Below are 27,819 nucleotides of genomic sequence, written 5' to 3' on the forward strand. Positions count from 1 at the left end.
TAATTGATAAAAGAAAAAAAAAAAACAAAACTTACTAGTAAAAATTAAAATTATATCGACCTAAATGTCATGTAAAATTAATGTTTATTTGCAACATATTATAGCACACAATTACATGATCAAAAACAAATTAATTTTAGCAAAAAAAAAAAAAAGTCTCTGTTTTGAATTGAATATCTGGGGTCACCAGAAACTTCTGGTGTTAAAATGGGGTCACAAGTCAAAAAAGGTTGGGAACCACTGGTATATGGCGTCTGAACTAAAATAATTTTAACAACCATGACTTTTAATATCTCCAGTGTAATTCTTGCGTTTCACAAATTCATCCCACGAGCGAGATTGGACCCTTTTGAAGGCCAGTTTAGGCCCGAGGTCCAAATGTTTGACACCCCTGCACTAGATTGTGTCAAAGATTAAATAGATCTGTAGCCTTAGGTGTCAAACATGCGGCCCGGGGGCCAAATCCGGCCCACCAAAGGGTCCAATCCGGCCCTTGGGATGAATTTGTGAAATGCAAAAATTACACTGAAGATATTAACGATCCTTTGAGTTCAGGTTCCACATTCAGACCAATTCAATCTGAAGTGGGCAGGACCAATAAAATACTATCATAATAACAGAAATAATGATAACTCCAAATTTTTCTCTTTGTAAATGTAAATATTTTCATGTATCTACACTAAAAGAAAGTATAATTTCACAAAAAATATGAATAACCTGAACAAATATGAACCTGAAATGTCTTTAAGAGAAGGAAGTACGATTTTAAACAAGATTCTGCCTGTTAAATGTTTTGTGTGTTTGTAGAAATAAAGTCTATTTATATCTATATCTACAAATGAAAGTATATCTAGTATGTAATATATAGTATTTGTAGATCCACTGTGATCTGTACATTAGAATGTAGATGTGTAAACGATAAACTGAAGCATATTTTTAAAATTACACTTAATTTTTTCAGTTTGTTCATGTTATTCACAGATGATGTAAACCTTTTCATAATGTTAATTTACTCTTTTCGCTCTAAAACAGAAAAAAGTTTGGAGTTGACATTATTTATACAATATTGTTATTAAATTACTAGTTTGGCCCACTGCAGATCAAATTTAGCTGAATGTGGCCCCTGAACTAAAATAAGTTTGATAACCCTGCCTTAGACAATAACCTTATTTTACCTGAAAGACCGGCATGCGGACTTTTCATCCCTGTGTAGTGACTGCAGGCATCCTCTGTTCACTCATCTCTGCGGCTGTAAAATCACAATTAAAAAGGTACAAACAGTCCACGAAAAAATACAAACATCCCAAACATGAAACTGACACTGAAACAAACTTCAGCCATTTATTATAGAAACATCACAGGACTGAACACAGAGTAAAAAACATCCTGTTATATCGTTCAAAGTAGAATCTGAGGTTTTTTATCGAAGGAGACAGAAACACCAACAGAGTAGAAGATCACCGTCACACAAATAAGAAAAAGGACTTAATTAAAGGATCAGTCTGGTGATTTTCTGCACTTTACAGTTTGTCCATAGCTCCTATGTACAGACAAACACCAACGATAGTGAGGTCTTCTTTACTTCTTAATTTGTAGAAGGATAGAAAAATCAACAGACGCACCCTTTAAAAACCCATTTGTACAAAAAAAAATAAAAAGATATTTTTCTACAAATTATAATTTCCATAAAAGAATGGCTCCATTTAAACTGAAGTCAAATGACACTGATTATCAGTTTAATATTGGAGACATTTCACAGTGGTGCTGGACTTGGATTTGAAACAGAAAATAAAGTAATATATTCATAATTTAGAACCAGATTATAATAATTTGCAGGAAAACTGTGGGATTACACAGCTGTAAAACACATTTCATATGATCTCACAAAATTAACATCTGCTGATTAAAATGACATTTTTTATCGAGACGCCATGCAGCTGGTTAAAAGTAGTTTAATGAGTTGAAATTATGAAAAAATATGATTTTAGGCAGATTAAACATCTAGATTAAAATCAGCACCTGGTTCGTCTCTGAGCAGCAACGGGACAAAGTCTGACCCAAACGTCAACGTAGGGCTGGGTGATACCGACGAAAATATTAGAAGAACGCTCATAGCAGTTGATAATTGATCAATAATTATCAGGGTAACTGTCAAATCAGTATTTCTCTAGTAAGTATAAAGGCTGGTTTTTGCTTCTGAGTGAAATAAGAAGAAACCAGATGGTTATTTGTGGTTGGAAATTATTTGTAAAAAGATGAAAATGTAGAAGATACAAGATGAAAACACACCTGTAGTCTCTGATTTCATTCTTTCATCCTAAATCTGTTATTTTATAAGTACGATTATATCTACACAATCAAAGCCACTGATTTCTGAGGGTAATTTTCCACTATAACCTAACGTTTTAATCACAACAATTATTATCATGTCATCACCCAGCTCTACATTAAGAAAGTAAAAACATCAGTGTGTAGTTTCATTTTTAGGAAATGAAAACAGTTTCATCACAAGTGGAAGTGAGCTCAGAAATGGTGGTGAAAAGATGATTTAAACGAAGAAAAATGTGGTAAATTTAAAAAAAAAATTATCCTCCTAAACATTTTTCCCTCACTGGCCTTAGCATCAAATAGACAAATGGTAATATTACGTATTTAAATTACATGACATTTACCTAAAAAAAATCTAAATATAATTGAACAAATTACATACTCATACATTCAAATGTAGATTTTCTTTACAGTTTCAATCGGAAGGCTCTGCCAACTAGTAATTATTGATATATATTTATAAATATACTTTTTTTTCTTACAATATCACTCTGCTGCTCAGATTCATTGTATTATAAATGACTTTTTTTCTCTGATACTTTAATATTTTACAAAATAATTATACGCAGTGTGATCACATGACATGTTTCACCATTTAAAATTTCTTTTCATGTTTTTTTTTTTTATTTTTAACTTTATGCCAAGTTCTGTTTCATGCTGTATGTTTCAATTTTTGTCTGAATTTAAGAGGCTTTGTTAGAAATTTTACATTAACGCTGTTTCTTTCTTTTTTTTCCTTTTTTTTTTTGTACAATGTTTTTTCTTGTAATATAAAATCCTGATCTGGAATGAGCTCAAATGAAGCGATACACACGTAGTTTTCTGCGTATTTGGTGTTGAACACCCGATGAGCTGTGACACACTCTGAATGTGCATTAAACTGGTGAACAGTCTAAAGCATGAACTCGGCTTTGGTCTCCACTATGCAAAATACAGAGGATACTAATATAAATAAATAGTGATAATTCCATTAGTAAAGGTTAATAATAGAGAGAAATTCATCTGGGAACTGCCACGTAAGTAGCACTGGGTCTTTATGGGTTAACCTAATGTTTAATCTCATTAACCATGTTTCCATAAAACTGTCAGGCAACTGTGGAATAAACGTTTTTCACAAAAAATAAAAGGTAATGTTTGCTTTTGCAGTCTCCTAATTACTACGTACCCAGTAAAAACAGCATAGGCTGGGCTCAAATGAATGGGCAACAGAGGAGGTGATTCTAACAGATGGTTTCTTAATTTCCTAGAAACTATACAATTACATCCACTTTATTACCATCCATTTAAATTTAACTGGTCACAACTACACTGTACTCAGGTCAGATTCTGTTTTTTGTTGGTTTTTTTGCTGCTTTTTCACTGATGGCATCAGCTCCACTGGCCTTGGTTTTAGTTTATAGTACATTGCGTTTCCACTGAAGGTGGAAACACAACATAAACATACACTATATGGACAAAAGTATGTGGACACATTGAAATCAGATGTTTCTTTTCTAACAGGGGTCTGGGATACGAAACATTTTTTTTCCTAATTGATTTATTTCGAATACGGAAATGATACAAGCTTCCTGATTGCTACTAACTGACTTCTTTGCACAACATAATATAGAAATGAAATTTCAAGGATACACACAAAAAGAAAAAGAAAAAAAAAGTCATATTCGAAAAGGAGTGAGAAGAAGCATAGCTTCTTAGCTCTCACCCCTTTGTCTAAACCAACAGTATGTACATATATACATACTGACAAATATCATAATATAGTTTTATATTGGGATACATATCATTGCATTGATTCTTTTGGTTTAAATTATCTTTGCTTCCAAAATGTCTCAGAGATGGTTTTTACTTCATTTCCCACAACACTGATTATTTTTTTTTTATCCATGACTATAATTTTAAATGTTGTACCTCTACATTTCTAAATATTCTAAACATATTTTTCCTGCTCTGTCTGTAAATACTGGGAATATGTTTTTGTTTTTTTTTTGTTTAAATCTCAAATCAGCATGAACAGGACATCTTACAGCTGTAGACATGATGAGTCTCAATACTTGTGTCCACATAGTGTATCTGTTTGTTAACTCTGACATCACGGATAAGGGGATAAATTCATTTATTTCACTAAAATAACATGATTATGTGATTCTCCAGTCACTGTTTTACCTACAATAGACTGCAATCTGTGAGTACACATTTAGGAGATGGACATTGTAGAATGACGACTGAATAAAATTATAAAAAATAAACTGAATATAGCATATAACTGAAGTTTTTTAAGTATCCAGTATATAGTTTCTCCTGTTGGTCCATTTACGGCAGCACATGGCTTCAACTGTGTCCATCCTCTAAATGGGGGATTGTTAACATAAACCTTAACTTTATTTATCGTCCCCTGAAGTAAACAGCAAAAGATAAAGGGACGATAAACAAAACACAAATTGTGAAGATGCAAAATCAGGGGAATCCAAAAAACAGGTCAGGGAATTAACTTCAGTTTGCAAAGGCGCTAATACTAAATTTTTTTTTCCTCCAGCCTCTGTCATTTTTTCATTCATTTAAAAATTGTAACTTTAATTATCAACTTCCTTCACTTCCTCTGCTCTTTATCATCACACGTAAAGCATTAAAATGAACTAAAATGGAGCCGCAAAAAGAAAGTGATGTCACAGCTAAAGAAGCAGATTGTGATGGTGCAACTGCAGCTTTGGAATACTTTAAAATAAGCTTAAAGTACACGATGGAAACAGCTATAGTGGACTCCACATCATTGAAGTTGTAGGATGTCCTGACAAAAAGGCAAACACGTTACTGCAGAATGACAGTGGATGCTGGAGAACTTGTGCCGTCCATGTTCTAGACATGGACAAACACTGTGGATTATTCGTATACTTTGTATTTCTTTAATCTGACCTTGGCCGATGCTGTGCACATGACGCAGCAACAGTATCTTTGTGAAACAGTACAGGAGGGGTTTGTTTTGGAGGAACATTTGCACCTGTAGAAGTGAGCCAAGGTGTTCAAATGAATTCCTGCCAAAGAAAATGCTGCATAAAAGGCGTGTTTTCATCAAAATTTTCACAATGTGGCCACAGCTCACTGAATGTCAATGTTTTTTATAGTGAGGATAACTTTGAATATGGTAACACAGAGGAAGAAGGAGAATGCAAACCAATTATTACAGTGGAGAACACCCTTTGAACCAGACTAAAATTGACCCATTGGGAACACAGAGAGCTGTAAACATGGAGAAGAGATCATTATTATACCACCAGTTCCTCTTGAATTACTGACAACCCACACTGTCCTCATCACGGAACCCAAGAAAAGTCCTTTTTTTTCTGTCTTTTTTCAGCCAGTTCCATACAAACCACATCAGTCGTCATCGGTTTACATTCTTGTTCCTGAAGTCGGACATTAGCACCTCCTTCCTGATGATGAGGATCTCTGCCTCTACGATGCCCTGAACGGACATCAGAACTGACTACGGTGGAGTCTGAACCCTGAATTGTGGGAAATTCATTTACCGTCACCTGGTCTTCATTGTATGCTGCCTGGAGCGTGAGGTCTGAGGGGTTTGTGGTTTCAGTTACAGGCATTGTTTGAGCTCAGAGGTAAAGTATCTGCAGGAGGTTTGTAGCTGCTACGGAGGAATAAAGGTACAGAAGTGCAAAGCAGTCACAAAAGAAAAAACCTGGACACCATATCAAAAAAACAAAGCAAATACTCTCTAACATTTGTTAGCGATAGAAGGTCTGACTGTCTCTTGATGGTTCTGCTTCTTTATGAAAAAATGAACCTGGGGGGACAGAGCTTTCTCTATTGCTGCCCCAACCCTCTGGAACTCTCTCCCACCTACCATCCGACACTGCTCGGACCTCAACACCTTCAAATCCCTTTTAAAAACTCACTTACTTAAGACTGCTTTTAATGTTTAACTGTTTTATATTTATATACCTGCTTTCTGCACCAGCAGAAATGTGTCTGATGTGTTTGATTTCTGTTTTTATCTGCTGTATGTAAAGTGTCTTTGAGTTCTGTGAAAAGCGCTATACAAATAAAATGTATTATTATTATTATTATTATTATTATTATTATTATTAATAAAAAATAATAGTAATAATAATAACTAGAAGCACTCGGAGAGTGCAGACCTCCGCCAAGGCTGATCAGTGGCCCCCCCCACCCCCGGTCACCACCAAAATTTAATAATTTCTTCCTTATCCCATTTCCAACAAACCCTGAAAATTTCATCAAAATCTGTCCATAACTTTTTGAGTTATGTTGCACACTAACGGACAGACAAACAAACAAACCCTGGCAAAAACATAACCTCCTTGGCGGAGGTAATAATAATGGATTAGATTTATATAGCGTTTTTCTATGAACGCATACTCAAAGCGCACACAGTGGATCCATTATTCATTCACTCTCACATCCTCCCTCTGGTGGTGGTAAACTACATCTGTAGCCACAGCTGTCCTGGGGCAGACTGACGGAAGCATGGCTGCCAATTTGCGCCTACGGCCCCTCCGACCACCACCGAACATTCACACACATTCATACACCAGTGTGAGTAGCAGCACTGGAGGCAAGGGGGGTGAAGTGTCTTGCCCACGGACACAACAGCACATGGACAGAGCGGGATTCGAACCGCCAACCCTTCGGTTACTGGATGACCCACGCTACCATCTGAGCCATGGCCGCCCCAAATAGCTTCTACATTATGTGATGATTAATAAACTACTTTTATTTTGGAGATGAGGTGTCTTTTTTTTTATTTTGTGACCGCTATTTGCTACAGTATAAAGGCAAGGAATGTTGGGAGATGTGTATTACCCACAATGCCACAGGAGTGTTCACCAGTGTGGATTTTTAAGTCGGACTAAGGTTGTGTTTCCCTGAAAACAGACCAGAGTCATGTGACCTTGCAGCAGGAGGCGGAGCTAAAGGTAAGGCGCTGAGGTCAGAAACCCGCCTCCTCCATGTGCTGCTGCAGAGCATGCTGGGAGCTGCTGAGGTGGACCGCCAGCCCCGCCCCACCTCTCTGACATCACAAGAGGGTAGAGCCCGGTGCTTCTGTCCTCTGTCGACCAATCAGAGGCAGCGGCCATCTGTGTGTCCATCGTTTTTGAGAAATCAAACGGCGATGTGTCACCATCGACCGGCTTCACAGGAGTCCCTGTCGTTATGGCGACCAGTTTAACATTCCACCCCGCCTCTTTTCAGCACATGGAGATGGTAACGTTGATCCCCAGGTTCCCATTGTCGGCGAACAGGTGTGCGATTGAGGTGTCAAACACGAGGCAGTCGCTGTTCATGATGGCAGCAGCGACGCCGTCATGGATGGAGCGTGGGGTCGCCTCCCAGGTGAGGCGGCGCCGGTTTCCGTTCAGCTCCAGGCGGTAGGCGAAGTTCTCGGCCTGCTTTCTAGTGCCGATGAGCAGGACCACGGCAAAGAACTGCTGGTGACCCTCGTACTTTTCCTGCTTCTCCAAAACTAACATGAAGTGATGACTGAAGCACGACTGCATCATGACCCAGTCGACGGCACCGGGAAGGTTAATGTCTGTCGCCAGGAACACAATGTCCTCCCCCTGAAGATATGAGCCACACATATGTATGGTTTTGTCAAGAATGTAAAAGTCTGACCAAACATCAGTTCATTTAAAAAATCAAAATGCAACGAGACAAAAAAGAAAAAACTGAGGGAAAATATGGTAACCACACAAGACAAAAAACAACAATACCAAAAAGAAAAAAAAAATAGGACCAACGACCCTGCAGCTGTTCTATCAAGAATCAATGCCCAGTGGAATCTGTGAGGTTATCAGGTTCTGTTCTATGTTAGAGTCCTGTGGTCTTGCTGGGTGGTACTTTCACTGGAGGAGAACTCAACTAATTCAGAGTCCTTATGTGACTTCTTATCAGTGCTCAATAGTAACTATGTTGATATCTGTAAACATTTCTGTTATAAGCCATTGATATATGGACCATTAGAAGGAAAGGCACATTTTTAATATTTCAAAAATGTATCAAAAAATTATCAAATCTAAATTTCTTAAAACTGTGAACAAACTTTGTAGACATTGTCCCAAGGAAGCTACAAATTTTTATTTTTTTCAAATGAATTTGACCAGTAGTTTCGGAGAAAAAGACTGTTGAAATCTAGACATTAGTGATCATATGTTTGACCCTTCAAGGTCAAAAGGTCATGGACCCAAATTAAAGTCCATATATGACTTCCTATCAGTGCTCAATAGTAATTATATTGATATATCCGACCATTTCCATGTTATAAGCCATCAAAATATGGCCCATTATAACAAAAGGCAAATTTTTAATATTTCAAAAATTAAAAAAAAAAAAAAAAAAAGGCCATGGCTGTTGAGCTAAAAATGAGGGAAAATATTTTATCCATATAACAAGACAAGAAAAACAATACATATGTAAAAACAATACTAAAAAGATAAAAAAGAAAAAAACCAAATAACATAAAAAGCTGCATCAATATGAACAGGATAAAGACAAAGCACCCAACACATTAAAGCCACAAAAACGATGGTATCACTGATCTAAAACACAAGTATATCCAGTCTCCTCAGATCTACGTCACTCTGTTGTTGAAAATAAAGAATAATAGATTTTAACCCTTTCATGCATGAATTATGAGAACCTTAGTAAAGATTTCTTTCTTAAGTGTTTTTATTCCTCCTTACACATGAAAAAAAAACAAAACAATGCAATCAATTTTTTTTCATGGAGTTACAAAAATGTCCATGCATTTAATTTTTGAAGTAAAGAAATGTGTGTTTAAAACCCAATATCAGAAAGTACAGAAGAGGATTAAAGCCACTGGAAAAAAAATAAATAAATAAAATAAGGTCCAATATATTTTTTTTTATTATTATTATGAGAAAAAAAGTCAGAATTCTGAGATTAAAGTCAAAATTCTGAGAAAAAAAGTCAGAATTCTGAGATTAAAGTCAAAATTCTGAGAAAAAAAGTCAGAATTCTGAGATTAAAGTCGGAATTATGGTTTTAAAGTCAGAATTCTGAGAAAAAAGTCAGAATTCTGGGATTAAAGTCAGAATTCTGCAAAAAAAAAAAAAGTCAGAATTCTGAGATTAAAGTCAGAATTCTGACTTTTTTCTCAGAATAACAATTAAAAAATATATATTGGACCTTAATTTTTTTTTCCAGTGGCCCTAATCCTCTTTTGTAACAAAGTGATATGAGAACAATGAAATAAAAAGATTTTTAATGCTGCTAATCTGATGCTTTCTCACAGTTTAACATATTCTAATGCTAGTTATTACTCACTTCATGGAGACAATATGCAAAAAAAAAAAACTTTGTCTAACAAATAACAAGTGGTTTACACTCAAACATGTTAGTGCAGATCAGGTTTATGTGGTTACAGTATCAGTTACATCAGTGACAGTAATGGTCTGAATGTCAGTGTATGGGATGATGCATAAGCGTCCACTGTGTTGGCCGATATGGAACTGAAACAACAAAACCCATTAATATAAAAGAGAACAGCTGTAGAATAACTGTCCACTGTAATGACCACTATTCATGAAAGGGTTAATAAGGATAAAAGGTGCTCTTATGATTACCAGCTAACAGAGGCTGTCTATGTGTTACCTGTAATGTGGTGATGGATTTGTGGGCGTGCATCAGGTGAGGCATGACGGCCTCCAGGGAGCCGTGCCATTTACATGTGGCTCCAGGACACGGACACGTGTACGGTCTGAACTCACACACCTCCTCATGGTCGGGTTTTTCGCTGTGGTGGAGAGACAGCAGACAGCCGGCCGACGAGTACTGCAACACAGGAAACAACCCAAACACAAATACTGAGGTAAGTGTCAGAAGAGTTTAACAATAACTAAATACAACTGGAAGAAGTCTAAAAATAAAACAAGTAGAAATTCAGGGATGTATGACGATTCTTTAATTTTAAAAAAATATTCAGTTTATGTCGGAAAAGTTTCAAAATTTGGACATTTTAAATTTACAAATGGCTAAAGTCCTAAATAAATTCTTACATTCTTGTATTCTCTAAAATATCGTGGGCCACATCTTCGGAATAATCTAAGACCTGAACTTCAATCAACATCTTCTTTATCATTATTTAAAAAGCATTTGAAAAGGACTCTGATTTACAAAAAAATGTAAGGCTGTATATCATTTGATTTGTATTTCTATTGTTTTTACTTTAGATAATTAATTCAGTTATATTGTATTTTTAATTCTTCTTTTTTTCTCCTTTTTTCCCGTGTATTGTTTATTTCTGGGGAGGTATTTAAAGAAGCCTTTTTTGGCTTCTATCCTCTCCTGAACAATGGTGGTCCTTGCATGAAAATTGCTTTAAAAATTTTTTCTCTTGCTGTATATGATGTGCAAATAAATAAAATAAAATTTAAAAAAATTACTGTCGTGTTCAAAGTTTTTTCTGCTTTTAATATTATTTTATCTGCACATCACTTGTCCTTCATATTTTCTACAGACATCGTGAGAGCTACACAAAGTCATATTGACACTGTTTCCACTGTAGTTAGTAGAACATATATATCATGTTAAATCACTAAAATAAAATGTTCAAAATTCAGATGTCAATGCTTTTTGGATTTCATCTATGATTCCACAATAACATCTTTGTTTAAACTTTATATTTTTATTCTGGGCTGGGTGCGAAAATGGTAATGATACTGGTTACTGTGGTAGGATTTTCCGTCCTTTTTTGATAATTACAATTACATTAATATGTACAAACTGATAAAAAAAACAAACAAAAAAAACAAATAAATAATAATAATAATAATAATAAGCAAATAGTTCAGATCCTTCTATTGGATAATTACTGCAGTGATTAATATTAATAATAGAGAGCATAAAGATTGGACTGTGTTTCAATGGAAAAAGGTCATGTGGTCTGATGAGTCCAAATAGATCCGGTTCCACAGTGATGGGTAGTGAATGAAGTGATTACCCATCATGCCTAGTGCCTATAGTACAAGTCAGTGGGGGCAGTGTTATGATCTGGGGTGGGTTCAGTCGGTCAGGTCTGGGTTCAGCAACGTCATGTTTTGAAAAAATGAAGCCAATAAATATTCTGAATAATGGACCTGGATCAGCTTCATTTAATGTCCTTGTGGGTTCCACATCATTTAGATTAGATTAGAGACTTTATTGATTCCACAACAGGGAAATTCAATGGTCAAAGCAGCAACAGAATAAAGTGCAACAAAAAATGTGCATGCATAAAGATAGTAAAGACAAATAATATAAAACAATTATAACAAAAAGTGATACAACTTCAACGACTCTACATATTTACAACAGAGTGGAATTGCAATTTAATCCAAGTCTTACTATATCCGCTAAATCATGAGGACTACAAGTTTGTCTTCATACGTCTTTTAAATGTTTTTAATACATTTTCTCCTTTTACTGAATTTGTCATTTTATGTCTTACAAGTCATTTTGTCCTCATTGTGTCTTTTACAAATGACTTTTTAACCACAAATAAACTTCTCTGGAATTAACTCACAGTTTGACATTTATCAAGTCAATAATCAGTTACAAGTGACATATTTATTTTATTTCTTTTCCTATTCTGGCAACATTTTTGGCTGCACTGTCAGTTCTTAATTAAATACGTAGCATTTTTATATTTTACATGAACAATTTAAATCATGAATTTTACCTGAAACCTAAACAAAAAATGTACATACAGTAAAATCTAAAACCTCATTCTGTGTAGCAGTTCTTCATAAAACACAGACATATTACACTGATGAGTTTTGGATTTATTTTCTTTTTATTTTTGTAATAAAATATTTCCTCGCACTTGAGATGTTTTAAATGGGGGCTTCTTATATGCTGTCGGTATACTATGGCAGTATACCATCTGTCAGCTGCTGTTAAAGGTAAATGCAAATGTGCGATTGTGAGTAATGTTCTCGCCTTTTGTTTTCCTCCTCATACCAGAGCTGAATTTATTGGGAATAAAATAAAGAATAAAACGTGATAAATAAGTCCTGACAGAGCTGCAGGTTTGTTCTCGTTTCGATCATAGTGCTCCTATAGATAAAACAGGAGGCTGTAAGTGAGGAGGAGGAGGAGATGATGAGGATGGTAAATGAAGCATGAAAGCAGTGGAGATAGAGCGGCAGTGTCATTACTGATGCTGTTTGAACATCCAACACAGAGAAACCACATCCATAAACATGAGGAGAGAGAGAGACGAGGGGGGATTGAAGAGGACAGACAAAGAGACAAACACAAACGTCCTCCAGTAGCTTCACCATCCTACACACTGATACTGTAACTGACACCAGTTTATGAGTGGGTGTATTTTTGTCTCTTCAGTTGCAAATGTTCACAGTCAGATAAGGTCGGGTGATAAAATCAGTCATCATATTTCTTGCTAGAGGTAGACCGATATATCGGGCCGATATATTTATTTTTTTTAATATCACCCATCTGCCTTGATTGTTTTTGAAAGCCGATATTTGATCAGTAGTAAAAATGTTATAAGATATTTGATCAGGCATCTGTGTGGGCAGCACTTGAAGTTCACTAAATGTTATCGGAGCGATATTTTGCTTTTTTAAATGGAATTATGCATTTTAAAACATTTCCCTGTGGTCTACATAAACTGTAAATGCTCTGCTTGGGTCTGAATTCTTCATTAATTCAACTCCACAGGTCCATCTTCAACCCTATTTCTGAGTAATGACACCAGAAAGGTGGTTTTGAGCGCTGGCCCTTTAAATGCACATAAGCCACTTCATGCCCCACCCCCTCCAGGTTGTTGACCGTGCTTTTTGTCCCGTTCAGCCACTTGTGTTCCTTAATACAACCAACAACTGAACATTTTAGGTAAATGGCTTGAAGTTTGGACATATTTTCAGTATGGACTACAACTGCTGTTGTTGATAAACAATTATGTCGTACTCAAAGAAATGTTCGTCAGAAGTCTTGACCTTATATGTGCAAATGTCGTAACATAACTAGTTATAAAATGTAACAAATTAAGAAGGAATTAAAATGGGTTGTAGAAATCCACTGCCATTGCCGGAATGAATATAAAGATAGCTTTGCAGCACCTGGAGGGTTCAAATTCAAACTTTTTGAACTATTAGGGTCCAAATACACAAATAAATGAACCAAAGACTAATAAAAGTGGATTTAGCAAAATATAACCCCTTTAAAAGAGTACTATGTGTACATGTATTAATAATTTCATTTATAATGCTGCATAAAAACCTTAACTATCTAAGTGTTTCAATTGAATTTTACAGTCAATGTGCTTAAATTTTTTTTTTTTTTTTTAAATCGGCCTTAAATATTGGTCTCAAATATCAGCTGCAGATATCGCCATGGGCTGACCAAATTTTAAAAATCGGCATCAGCCTTAGAAAAACCCATATCGGTCGACCTCTATTTTCTGCATTTTGATATTTATCGCTATATTTATCAATTTATACACTACATGGAGAAAAGTGTGTGGACACGTTGAATTCAGGTGTTTCTTTTCTAACAGGGGACTGGGATACAAAACAATAATGACTAATGTCGTAATATAGTTTTATATTGGGATAAATATCAGTGCATTGGTTTAATTTGGTTTAAATTGTTATCTTTGCTTCCAAAATGCCTCAGAAATGGTTTTGACTTAAGTTCTCTCAACACTGATTTTTTTCATTCTTGACTATGATTTTAAATGTTCTTAATGTTTATAAATTACATGAACAAAAATATTGGGACACATCATGTCTACAGCTGTAAGATGTCCTGTTCATGATGATTTGAGCATGAAAAATATTTTAGAAACTTAAAGGTAAAACATTTAAAATCATAGTCATGGATAAAAAAAACCTAAGTCAATGTTGAGAGAAATTAAGTAAAAGCCATTTCTTTATTTAATGTAAATGTCTGAACAAAATAATCCCAAAATGTGAGACTGTTTTCACCTTGTTGTGTCTTTTAGGTCTTCTAGTTCATTTTTGTCTCGTTGTGTCTTTTACATTATTACCTCCGCCAAGTAGGTTATGTTTTTGCCGGCGTTGATTTGTCTGTCTGTCCGTGTGCAAGATAACTCAAAAAGTTATGGATGGATTTGGATGAAAATTTCAGGAAATGTTGATACTGGCACAAGGAACAAATGATTTGGTGGTGATGGTGGGGGGGGTTGTCTTGGCAGAGGTCTGCGCTCTCCAAGTGCTTTTCTATTTTCTGTCTGTTTCATCTTTTATTTACTTTTGTCTCGTTGCATCTTTAGGTTGTTTTTATGTTGTGTCTCATGCTGTTTTTATCTCATTGAGTCTCTTCATTTTTGTCTCACTGCATTTTTTTTTCATCTCAGTGCATCTTTTGGGATGTTTCTGTCTATTGCATCATTTACATTGGATTCATCTTCTACTTCATGCTTGTCAAGTTGTGTCTTAATTAATTTCCATTGGTATTCAAGATCAAAAGTCAGCCTTTGAACTTGAAAGAAATAATTTGACAATCACCATAATTGTCTGCACTGACTGATATAAAAATGTTTTGATCATAATATTTTTGGCTGAATCACCAAGACGTACGGACAGATTTGTGAATATAAATGAGCAGAATAGACTGATTCACTACAGGTTTTCTTATTTGTCTTCAGTTTTAGAACTACAGTTCCCATAATGCTGGAATTCTGTGAAATCTTATCAGCTTCTATTTGCTACAATGACTGTATTATTGAGAGACTGAAGTATCACATTCTGTATGATATCAGTTCTTTTTCTTTTCTTTTGAAGACATTTATTCAAATAAATAAGATACATCCAAATATCTTTCAAAAGTGTAAGTTGCAATCAGTTATGTCTCGGTGATGAACAGGCTGGATGTTCTGACTCAAAAGGCTAAACTAGCATCTTCAGTTTCTGATGGTGTCACAGTAAAACAGAACAAGCAGATGTGTTGTCCTGGTGAATCTGAGCTGCTGCCCTTTATACACAGATAAATATTTAAGCAGGAAAACAGGAAGCTCCTGTAGAGTAGACACAGTCGAGTCTACATTACAACTCATGTACTTCAGTCCACTGTCTTTATCAAGGTATTGTCCTCTGTTGTAAAGCACAGACTCAGGGAGGTAAACTCATCAACAACGAGGCTTATGCTGTCGGGGGGCCAACAGCGAGGGTATATCCCCGAAAACCCCCCAAATCCTCTTCTATATATAAATCTATCCACGATAATTGTTAGAAAATCAATATGAACTCAATTTGAGCTAAATCAACCAGATAGTGGCAGAATAATGGTCACAGAACCAATGTTTCGCCACAAAACTCCACCTAGTGAATGAAAATGACACCATATGAACTCTGGATGGTAGCAAGAACATGGACATTTGTAAGACGATCAATATGAACCAAATTTTTGCTCAATTGGCCTATTATTGCTTGAGTTGTGTCCAAAAAAGTCATTTTCAACAAAAGCGCCCCCATTTGGATGACTTATAATACTCACAGAGAAGCTGAAATCGATAGGGTTCTTCCACTAGGGGTCCCCTATGTTGGTTATCAAGGAGGAAGAAATCCAACCAAATCTGTCCTAGTTATCATGTTCACACAAAGGATAAAACAATTATATCCCCAAAACTTGATTTTGAAGATGTAATGAAAGTACGATGAAGATGTGAACCTATTAATGGGATCTGAGGACCAGAAAATGTTGTAATTCAGCTTTAAAAATATGGATTTACAACTGATTTTAGTGTGAGGATGAAGGGAAAAACCTCACAACAAATAATAAAATTTAAATGTTATGAAAACACTGTATTTCACAGAAATGTGCTACTGTGAAACCCACCTTTCTGAATTTTTGTGGTCGGAGTTTTTCAATCATTACAGAGAAAACAAGTGAAAAATTAAGCTGAGTTTACTACTACCCCACCCAGTTGCACAGAAATTAAAGATAATTGTGAACTAAATGCAGGGTTCCTACAGGTTTCCAGAAGTTAAATTTAAGACTTTTTAAGACCTTTTAAAACTACTTAGAACAGAATTTACTGTATTTCATAGCCATACTGGCAAAAATTTTTGACGCTTAGAATTTAGGAAAATGTATACACCAACGCCTTGATTCCCACCATTCCACATCATTTTTCACTGGGGTCTGGAAAGTTAGCGATAATTGGTTCCTTATTTCAGTATAAATTATCAGGTTGGAACAGGTGGAACTGAGTCGACTAATGTTAGTTTCTTTGGAGTTTGGACATTTAACAGACACATTTAAACACATTTATGGCAATATATGACAATATAACTTAAAGGGAGGGTAGAAAATGTTTTCCTGGAGCATTTTTTACTATATTGGTTAAATTCCCTTCACACCCCGACTGCAACCAATTAATTAAATGCTCTAACACAAAAATCAAACATTTTAGTCATCTGTGGGGCGAACAGGACTGAAAAAACACCATCCAATCACTTTAACCGGCCCATCAAAATGGTGATATGTCCATCAAACTCAACTGCCACTTGTCCCTCCCCCCTACGAGTACAATCCAGTACTCTGGAGGTGTGGCTTCGGTGGAGAAGTCTGAAGAAAGGGGTTTGGACTTCTAAATTGTGTATTTTCAAAATATAGCTTGCTAAAACCGTTTTTCCAGGATCTCCTATCCTACCTTTAAGACCTACTGTATTAAATGTAGTACTTTTTAAAGACTATTTTAAAGTATTAAATGCAGATTTGTAAATTCAAGACTTTCAAGACTACAATCAAAACAAACCTTATTCTAGCCAAGTCTTAACTTTCAATCTTATTTAAAAAAAAAAAAAAAAAAAAAAAAAAAGCAAAATTTTAATTAGTAATCAAACTCTGCACTGCACCTCTCCTGTTGGTAAAGAATCTGAAAAGAATCAGGTGAATAGCCTCAGAGAAATCAGCTGGACAAAATCTCAGACAGACAGATGGAATTCCTGGCATATCTATATAAGAAATGTTTTTTTAATCCACTGGAATCCTAGACAAGTTTCAAATTCTGAGTTTACAAAAATAAAATAAGTAACACTTTGAAAATTAAGATCAATACATAGGCTACTGTGTTCATCATATGTGGAAATAAGTTGTTTTTCTAAAGCTTCTCAATACGGCAACATATTAATGTCCCTTTAACACCCGGTGCTGTAGCAGAGCCTCCAAAGTATTAAGTCATTATCTTGTGTTAATTAATTTAAGGCCATTAGATAAGTGTGTAATGAACTGTACAAAACATAACTGCATCCTTATCCATTTTTAGTTCTATTGGGTAATGTCTGATTTGTTGTTTTATCACATCATTAACCTTAAATGATGGTGTTGGTCTCAAGATGAGGAATGAGCTTCAGATTGGCTTTTAGTTCATTTTTACTGGTGTTTGCAGAGACTGGTTTTATGGTACAATGAGGTGAAGATGTGGAGGATGTGTCGTCAGGTGTGCATTAGTAGCATCGCTGCACAAACACAACAAAAGGGGAAAAAATAGATTTTTAGGTGAGCTTTATCTGCACCATCCACAGAGAAAATACAGTAAAGTTTACCAATGTTGTGGATGTTTAATACATATATATTACCCTTTTCCTCACCCAAATTAAATTAGATGTTATTATACCTAAAGTGACCTAATGTGCTGCCAAAGCTTATCAAGTTCTACTTAATGTGATTATAATGAAATACATTTCACTTTATTGAATTTCCCGTTTAATTCACTGTATCCAGGCATTACCACTAGACCATTTATCATTATTATTATTAGCCTGCGTGGTTTGTAACATAAGCGCAGCGCTAAGAGAGACGGATGAGGAAGCAGCTTCAATATAACAGTTATCACAGTCAATAATGAGAGACTCTTAGAAACAGAGGCTAACAGTAGCACACCAGGCATACGGCGAAATAGGACGAGGCAGCATACAATTAATCTAATAAACAGAGTATTGCTGTATGAGAATCATGAAAAATGCCATTTAATGAAAGTGAGAGCAGTGCTTCCTCTGGAGATTTTTCTTGCTTAATAAAATAAATGCTACTGTTGATATAAATACAGTTGTTTAACATAAAACTATTTCTGAATCAGGCTTTGTCTTGAGTTCATAAAGCCGGGCATGGCAATGACAAAAGAAGAAATAATTTTTTTTTGTAATAACGCTCTGTCCCATATACAGCTGTAGCATATTTCAGTTAATTTCTCTTATGTAGTGCATCATGATGATGATGCTGATATGAAACATCATGCAGTGAGAAAAACATTAGACAAACGATTAGACATGATCCAGTGAAACCTGTCCCTCTGGGTAAATACATCGTTAAAAAACATTTGCCGCTTTTCCATTGACCCTCAAATTGCACGAATATAACGTGCATAAAAATCTACTGAATGGAAAAAACAACAATTTCACCAAAACTCGTTTTTTGATTAAAAGTTTATGCGCTGGCAAGAGGTGGTTTTTCGGGCGTAGCGCAATTGGTGGCCTGTATCATGCAAAACTGCAATGGAAAGACCTTTTTCCACAACTAGAGTCATGTGAATTAAAAAAAAACAACAAAAAAACAAAAACAGATGTTGGCGAACATTACAACAAGCGAAGAAGATGATTTTTAAAAGAAACATGACATGGTATGTGTGGACACACCAGGAAACCAAATCCTTTTTTAATTTAGTTTGGGACAAAGGGGTAACATAATAATAATGAATGTATCTGTAAATCAACACAATATTTACCTTTGTTGCCATGTTTATGGAATGCCTTGTGGTGTCATCTTGCAATAATAAACAAATCATCACATTTGTGATTTAATGGAAAAACCAACATTACGCATTTGTTTTTTCAACATTTAGTAAATATCGGTAAAGCTTTGCACATAAATCCAATGGAGAAGCACCTAGTGACAATTCCTGGTAAACCTGGCACTCCATTATAAATTCCAACCTTTAACCAGAATAAAATAGTAAACATTCAAGTGTCTGTGCAGAAAAACACTGCAGAACCTTAACTCACCTCGATCAATAAATACCCATCAGGAGTGGAGAGTGTTTTATTGGGATCTAATCAGTCGAGTCAGCTGGTTTGGATCAATGATGTAATGAGATTAATTCAACTCTTTAAAGTGATGGAGTCATTGGCAATGACATAACTGACAGTGGGAGTAGCTTTTCAAAGGTCACTACAGGTCACAAGATATTCAACATGGACTTGGATTACACCTGATTATTCAGTTACAGTCAAATCTATTTGCTTTCAGGATCATTAGATTATTTCCAACCAATCAGTTGCTGTTGCCGTGCAGAAGTAACCTATCACAGACGTAGACAGTTCTAAATGCTATACTGTTGGAGTTGAAAGCTGTTTTTGTGTAGAGGTGTGGAAATTTCTAGATCCTCAGATGCATTGTGATGAGGACTTCTGCATCAGTACATAAAATCAATAACAGAGTATGCAGGTGCATTATCATCATTATTGATTTTTCAGCCACTGACAAGACAATAAAGTTGTACAATTACATCGCTATTTTACCTTCTCAAAACTGACTTGTGGGTTAACTTAGGACATTATGATCAACATGGTGAAATTATTACATTTTACAATGGAGGTATTTAGATTTTTGCACAGGCACAGCAAAAGACAGACACAGCACCTCTGTTACCATGGTAATTAAGTTTTACTTCGACCTGCAGCACTGTTTTAAAGTTCTTCTACATCACATATACATATAGGGTTCCTACAGGTTTCTACAAGTTGAATTTATGGCTTTTTAAGACCTTTTTAAGACTACTTAGGCTGTGAAATGAGCATTAAATTCGGTTCTATTTCATGGCCATTCTGGCAAAAATTTGTCATTTCTCAACGGGGGCTGCAAAGTTAACGATAATTGGTTCCTGATTTCAATATAAATTGTCAGGTTGAAACGGGTAGAACTGAGTAGGCTACGTTACTTTCTTTGCAGCTTTGACATTTAATTGACACATTAGACACAATACAGCCCACAACTTTATGGTAGCAAAAAACCATATCAAATTTAATACCTTTTAAAGACTTTAACCCTTTCATGCATAGTGGTCACAACAGTGGACAGCTATTTAAAGCTGTTCTGTTATATATTTATGGATTTTGTTGTTTTAGTTCCATATCAGACAACACAGTGGACGCTTATGCACCATCCCATACACTGTAATTCATACCATTACTGTAACTTTGCTGTTCTTCATAAACCTGATCTGCACTAACATGGTTGAGTATAAATCAACTGCTTGTTATTGTTATTACACTGTAATTAACATTTTTTTTTTTTATTTTAAACAAAAAGTTAGGGTTTTTTTTTGCATATTATCTCCATGAAGTAAGTAATGACTAGTATTAGAGTATATTAAAATGTGAGAAAACATCAGATTAGCACCATTAAAAATTTTTTATTTCAGTTTTCACACAGAATATCAGTAAATACATGTTTCTTTGCTTCAAAAATTAAACTTATGGTGTCCAGCTGAGTGAACATTTTTGGAACTCAATCGCGTTGTTTTTTTCATGCTTAAATAGGGATAAAAACACTCAGGAAATAAAAAAAATCTTGATTAAGATTCTTTTAATTCATGCATGAAAGGGTTAAGGTAATAATGGATTAGACTCATATATTCATACGCATTCATACACCAGTGTGAGTAGCAGCACTGGAGACCTGGAGGGTGAAGTGTCTTGCCCAAGGACACAACAGCACATGACTAGGACAGAGCGGGATTCAAACTGCCAACCGTTTGGTTATTGGAAGACCCGGTCTACCTCCTGAGCCATGACCGCCCTACTTATACTGACGTATTAAATAAAAATTTGTAATTTCAAGACTTTCAAGACCCTGTGGGAACCCTGTATGTATTATGTTCTGTCAATGGCAACATTTTGCTCTGCCAAGCTCTGTTCTAAACTTCTTTTTCGTCTTTTAAGCTGGACGTCCAGTGCAGAATTATGTCGCTGAAAGAAAGTTCAAACATAAATAATAAACACAAAGACACTTACAGACCACCTGTTGGTTTCATAAGGTATTGCTGTTAAAATTTGTACTCATCGTATCTAGCCGAGTTGGTTTTTCAGTTACTCCTGGTTTCACAGGCTGCTGGTTCTGGGACTGGTTTGGTTGCGTTTTTTGTGCACAGGCATGTGTGTATATTGTAAAATTGAGTTTGTGTGGTTATTTTCTTTTTCTTTGCTGTGCATCTTAACAATAGCAGCGCGCTTTAACTTTGTTCTGAAAATAATTCACATCATTAGCAACATGGCTAAATCAGACTCTGCTCACCAGAATATGTTTGGTTCATTGTGAGACTCTGGCAAAGTGGACTATGATGGCAGACAGATTCTGTATCATTAAAGAGGAAACCGAGTAACAGAAAGCAGTTTGTAATGTTTATTTCAGGAAGACCTTAGAAATGCTATGTGTAAACAAACTGTATTTTTATTGATTCCAGCTGGACTTCTGATGTACTGTCTGTAAATGGATTTGGGTTTTGCTTTGTCATGGTTACAGACCGATGTGGCTCACACAGACACCAACATGCAGCTGTTTATATTGCAGAATATTGCAGTCTGATTTGTTAAAAAAACCTTCAGATTTACCTGTTTGTTTGCATTAACTGATGGCTGATGGATAAGTAACTGTGCAGTATTAGTACAAAGTTGAGGATGCAACCATAAAGATGCATCATGTATCGTTCACAGGTGAATTGTAATCAAACCAAATAATGAGGTTAGAGAACATTTGCTGCCCTATCGCCATGGTTACTGAAAGATTATGTTTTCAGTTTTTGCTTCATCTCTCCCTAACACAACTTCAAACTCTGCAACTGAATGTGTTTGCTTCATATTATATTATTTTTTTATATATTTTTACGACCTGGGACTCACCTGGCTGCCCGGCAGCGGCTTGATGCGGCCAACCGGTCTAGCAGCTTTGCCCCCAGACCCACCCCTGACCTCTGACCCCTGCTGCTGCTGCTGTCCAGTGTTAGCGCTTAGCCCTGCAGTGCTAGCAGAAGCGACTCCATGGTGGCGAGGGAAGCCCAGCAGGCAACGCCACTGAGCCAACTCCCTGAGGAGTGGCAGGCAGGAGGCCGGACACAGCATCGAACACTCACACAGCTGTCAAACACACACAGCTGACACACACACACACACACACACACAAACAAACAGAATGTAAGGTTATAACAAGAGCAGTGGGTCAAACACAGCCAAAGCCCCACCCCTTCTGGTGCACACCATGGGACCTAACTTTGCAAACATATTGAAGGTCACTGACGAAGAACACATTTTTGGATCCTCTTTGAATTGCACTTTTGTTTAAAAAAAATTATGTTTGTCCATTTAGGGTGGCTGTGGCTCAGTTGGTAGAGCGGATCGTCCAATGACCAAAGGGTTGGTGGTTCGAATCCTGGCTCCAACTGTCCACGTGTCCTTGGGCAAGACACTGAACCCTGAATTGCTCCCAGTAGGGCCAGGCAGCGCCTTGCATGGCAGCAGCTGCCTGCTGGTATGTGAATGGGTGAATGTGAGGAATTGTAAAGCGCTTTGGGCACCATGAGGGTGTAGAAAATGCGCTATATAAGTTCAGACCATTTAAAAAAATACATTTTACAAATAGAGAAAATCACAGTTTGTAGTAAAAATTGTAATGTAACAACTAGTTTGACTTGAAACGGCTCAATGGACTGCCTCTCTTGTTTTTTGACCCTGACTGAGAACTGACAAACATCAAAATGGGAATCAAAAATTACTTGTCCCATTAACTGCAATCCAATTTTTTTTTTTTTTTTATCCAAATAAGGTCTCATGGGGCATGAGCAGAAGGGGCGATCTGAAGGGCCTAAGTCCCTCCCCTTCTGTTTGACCACCATACTGACACTTACTTTGGATAAAATGTGAACTGTTGTCAGTGTCAGGAGGCATTTTTTTTTGTTTGCGTGAAGGAATCATGTCATTATTTATCCAATTTTGCTAAAATACATGATTATAAAGCCTACACACCAAATGTTGTGGGTATGACATCATTAAAGCTTCCCTTTCTCCCTCCACAGTCTGCTGAGATTTCTGTTTTTTTCCCCCCATTCTATAGACTTAGTCTGGTTCATTTTGCTTTCACACTGAATTATTGATATCAGACGTCAAATTGTCGTCTTTTATGTGTGCAGTATTGTTTTTTTGTTTTTTTACAGTCAGTCTACATCTGACATGCGGTTCATTTGCTTTGTTTTTAACTTCTTTCATCTGGTCTAACTGGTCCATGTAAGTACAAATCCCGGGTTTTCACAAAACATACTTCAGTTTTATCCAGACTGAGACCACCTCTTTCAGCTGGAGCAAAGACCAGCTGTTTGGTCCACGTTTTTGTCTAGAAGTAACATTTTCACATTTAGTTTGTGATAAACTGAACAGAATCTGGACTAAACAAGGTGGCAGTAAAACCACCCTTAACGGTTTACCATCTTTATGATCATCATGACAAACTACAACGTTCTAGCCTTGTAAAAATGTTCTCCAAATTGATAATCATTGTATGTGTATTGATGGCATATTTCCAATGTGATCTAAAATTATTATCTATTCACTTCCATTCATTTTTTTTCCCCAAAATGAGGTCCCATGAGATACAACAGAAGGAGCGAGAAGAGACGTCTCAATAAGCTCCTCCCCCATAGGATAGTAACTGATAGTACAAACTTGACCACACACATAAAGACATATCTGGTATATTTTTAACATTTTAATCCTATAAATCCACACAGCAGATGGCTCCGTCAATCCACAGGAACTCACACATTTACACCAAACTTGAGATCAAATGTGACCAAAATGGAGACAGACCACCACCATCAGCTGACTGAATAATGAACAATGCAGCAAGACAAAATTTATAAATATTTAAATGTCAAAATTGTGACAAATCAATACCAAATCTAGCTTTCGGCTCATTTTATTTTTATCCTATAGCCTTCTGTTTTGACTGTCAAAGCGCCTCCATTTTCCTCTCGTCTCCCTGCTATTTTACATCTGGCCCGTTTTTGGAGTCCAGCTGCCACCCGTCTTTAGTTTGACCCTCTCTGCTGCCCGTACACAAGCAGACAGACAGACAGCAGCTGTTCAGACAGATCGGATAACAACCACTGCAAAAAAAAACCCAACTCAAATCAGCTCCATCTGCAGAGAAATAAATCCTGTTTACAGTAAAACCAGGACAACACCATGAAACACGAGGGTCAGTATGGACAGGGGATTATCAAAAAAATACCAAATCTCAGCAGATTTAAGGCATAAAGTTCGAAAAAAAGAAAAAAAAAAGAAATAAAACTGGAAAATAAACAAAATTTGTATAAACTAAAAAACAAATAAATGGTAGTAATCTACAAACACAAACGTAAAATGAACTGGTGCTGAAATCACCTCAAATTAAAAAACAAATTACAAAAATTTACAAAAACTAAAAGAAATGATACAAATCTACACAAACACAACAATTAAAAAAACGAATATGAACAACAGAATTAAGAAATGTATGCTTTAAAATGTTTTAGATGCTGAATAAAGAACTGTAATCAGAACAGATGACAAGTGATGAGTAACTTTCAATGTTTTCAGACCTGAACCCTCATGTAAAATGGTGGATTCAAGGCCACATACAGTATAAACAGGGGAGATAATCAATGAAACACTGCAAAAAATAAACATCAACAAGGCATCTTCATTTGTCTAGTTAACACTAAACTAATCAATACCCCATTAATCTGAATCGTTTCAGGATTAACATTGTAAACTGAATTTTCGAGGGTTTTGGAACAACAGCCACATGCAACAAAACATGAAGGCAGCTCTGTTTGACAGTTTAGAGACAATGTATCGATTAATTGATTGGATACAAAGTAATCAATAAAAAAATGATTATTCCATTTAACTCCTCTTTTTGCTTTGGCACAAACGCAAAAAGAAAACTATTTAACTGCCAGATGTTGATCAAAAATGAAAGTTCATCAGTCAGCTGAGTGGCAGAAAAATCAAAGACCAGCTATGATTATTGATTGATTAAGGTATTAATTATCAGCTAAATGACTCAAACAGCAATAATTGCCAAAAATAAGAAACAACAAAATAATAAAAACGTCCAACATCCAATCTGAATGTACATATCGAAGACTAACCAATGCCAATAACAAACCAATATTCAATCACAACAGATATTTTTAACCCCATGGTACTAACACACATACAGATAAATAAACACAAACACACACACAAACACACACTCACTCACTGGTGTTGTTGAATCTAAACAGACGCAGCAGTAATGCAGCTGAACCTCGCTCACCCGCTCTCTCTCCTGCTGCAGCAGCAGCAGAAGAAGAAAAAAAAGAAAAAACAAGGACAAACTGTCTTCTTCTTCTGTGGTGACGACAAAAACACAAAACACAGGTACTGACACACACAGACACACTTTCAGCTGCGTCCTGACCGTCCGTCCAACGGACCGTCCGTCACCACGGCGATTATATCCCAGCGACACTCTGAACCTCTCTGACTGAACGGCAGAAAACATGCAACCTCCAACCAACCGCTGAGACGCTGCAGCACACACACACATACACGTTAACACACAAAGACACACACTAACGCACAGTGGGGGCGGGGAGAGAGAGAGAATGAAAGGCGAGTTTCGCTCAGCCGGGTAAGATCCTCCTCCGAGCATCTGTCACACACGCACACACACACACACACATGCAGACACACACACACATATACACATGTGCAGACACACATATGTTGCATGTTTATGCTTTCTCAGTCTCGCACACAAAATGACACCAAACATCAGCTTCAGCTCCAGCGTCAGAAAAACCCATATTTTGTCACAACTCCAGAGATATTTTTAGTCGTTTTAGCTTCACATTCTCCTGTTTAGATAGGAGTTGGAGACCTTAGTATGAGACCTTTTCTCCATGGCAACAACAGCTAAGGCACGTGGGTATTGTAGTGTTTTGTAGTCACTATTGGTAGAATCAAAATTTTCTTCCAAAGTGCTTCAAGTGGCACCAAACAAGTTCCAGTGGTAAGAAAACTATGTACATTTATAGAAAAATCAACAGCCTTGCAACAGTACTTTTCTCAGATGGTTTTTATCTCACCGGCTGATTGGCCATGAGTTATCGTGAAGGCACTGTATACGGTGTCATCTTTGTCTTTGTTAGCATTTTCTTCAAACATCTTCTACAAAACTACTGGTTGGATTCATTTCACATTTATATGGAGCTTCCTTGTGACAATGTCTAAAGTTTGACCAGTTTTGATTTTTTTTTTTTTTTTTCATATTAAACATTTGCCTTCACTTATACTGGGCTATATTTTAATGTTTTATAACATGTAAATGATTAGAGAAATTAATATAGTTACTACTGAGCACTGATAGGAGGTCAAATATGGACTTTCATTTAATTTGTTGACTTATCTTCCAGTGAAAGTATCACCCACTTCTATTGGGGTAGGACAATATAAGCTCGGCTTCTTCCTACTCCTTTTCGGACATGAAGTATTGTTAAAAAGCCACAATGAAATCATTATACATTCAGTGACATTTGTTTTTCTCTTTTGGTTAACTTATATCCTTTAATATATCGGAGTGTCCTGTTTAAAATGGTAATTTCTTTTATCTACTTATGTTTGAAATAAAATCTATTTATCTATCGACTAATATCCTGCATCAAGACCACAGGACTCTAACATAGCAGCAGAACCTGACATCCTCGCAAATTTAACTTGTTATTAATTATTGATAGAACATGCAGGTGATATACAGAGCCATTGGTCCAATTCTAATTATATTATTTGAACAGGAGACACTTTTCTAGTGTTCCAGCTGTTGCAGAAAATACATTCTGGACCAACAGGATGTCCTCGATCTCAGTCACCCACCATCATTCTCCTTCCTTCTGCTCTTTGCATGGTTTTCCATTCTAGTTTGACCTTGCTACATGAAAGAACAACCAATGAGCTGCAAGTACACACTGAAAATGTCAAGTATGGACAAAGACACACATCTTTTCATATGGCCTTTTCTTCTGAAAAGACTTAGGCATTAGAATATCAAAGCTGCCTTTTCTAGGTTTAAAGTTTATTTGAAGTTTTTTTTTCTTTCTTTTTTTTTTCAAAGGGACAGTGTATATTAATAAATACAATATGTGCAAATATGCAAGGTTATAGCCAAGGCAAATTTCCATCTTTAGTCCCTCCTTAAAACAACATGGTTCACGTAAAACAGTACAATCCAGTGTACTCATTCAACAGACAAGTAGAACACTAAAGTAGAACATTAAAGAATGGCTAAGAAACAAACATGTGAACACTAGCACTTTAAAGACATATCTGAATGTTTAGTTTAATCTCTGACACGTAGTGTATTGTTTTTTAAGTAGTAAATGTTTATTTTAGTTCTTGA

General features: G+C 36.1%; 1 protein-coding gene across 1 annotated transcript in view; it reads right to left on the reverse strand.

Annotated features, from left to right (window-relative positions):
- Positions 1 to 7,095: 7,095 nt before the first annotated feature.
- siah2l (seven in absentia homolog 2 (Drosophila)-like) overlaps positions 7,096 to 27,819 on the reverse strand; it is a 38,163-nt gene continuing 17,439 nt past the window's right edge. Inside the window, exons 2-3 of the mRNA XM_030154762.1 lie at positions 9,976 to 10,155; positions 7,096 to 7,922 (exon numbers count right to left, since the gene is read on the reverse strand). Of these exons, the coding sequence (XP_030010622.1) occupies positions 7,551 to 7,922; positions 9,976 to 10,155 (552 nt within the window). The 3' untranslated portion in view covers positions 7,096 to 7,550. The remainder of the gene's footprint in view (positions 7,923 to 9,975; positions 10,156 to 27,819) is intronic.

The sequence above is a fragment of the Sphaeramia orbicularis genome, chromosome 14 (genome assembly GCF_902148855.1).
Source record: "Sphaeramia orbicularis chromosome 14, fSphaOr1.1, whole genome shotgun sequence".
Lineage (NCBI taxonomy): Eukaryota > Metazoa > Chordata > Actinopteri > Kurtiformes > Apogonidae > Sphaeramia > Sphaeramia orbicularis.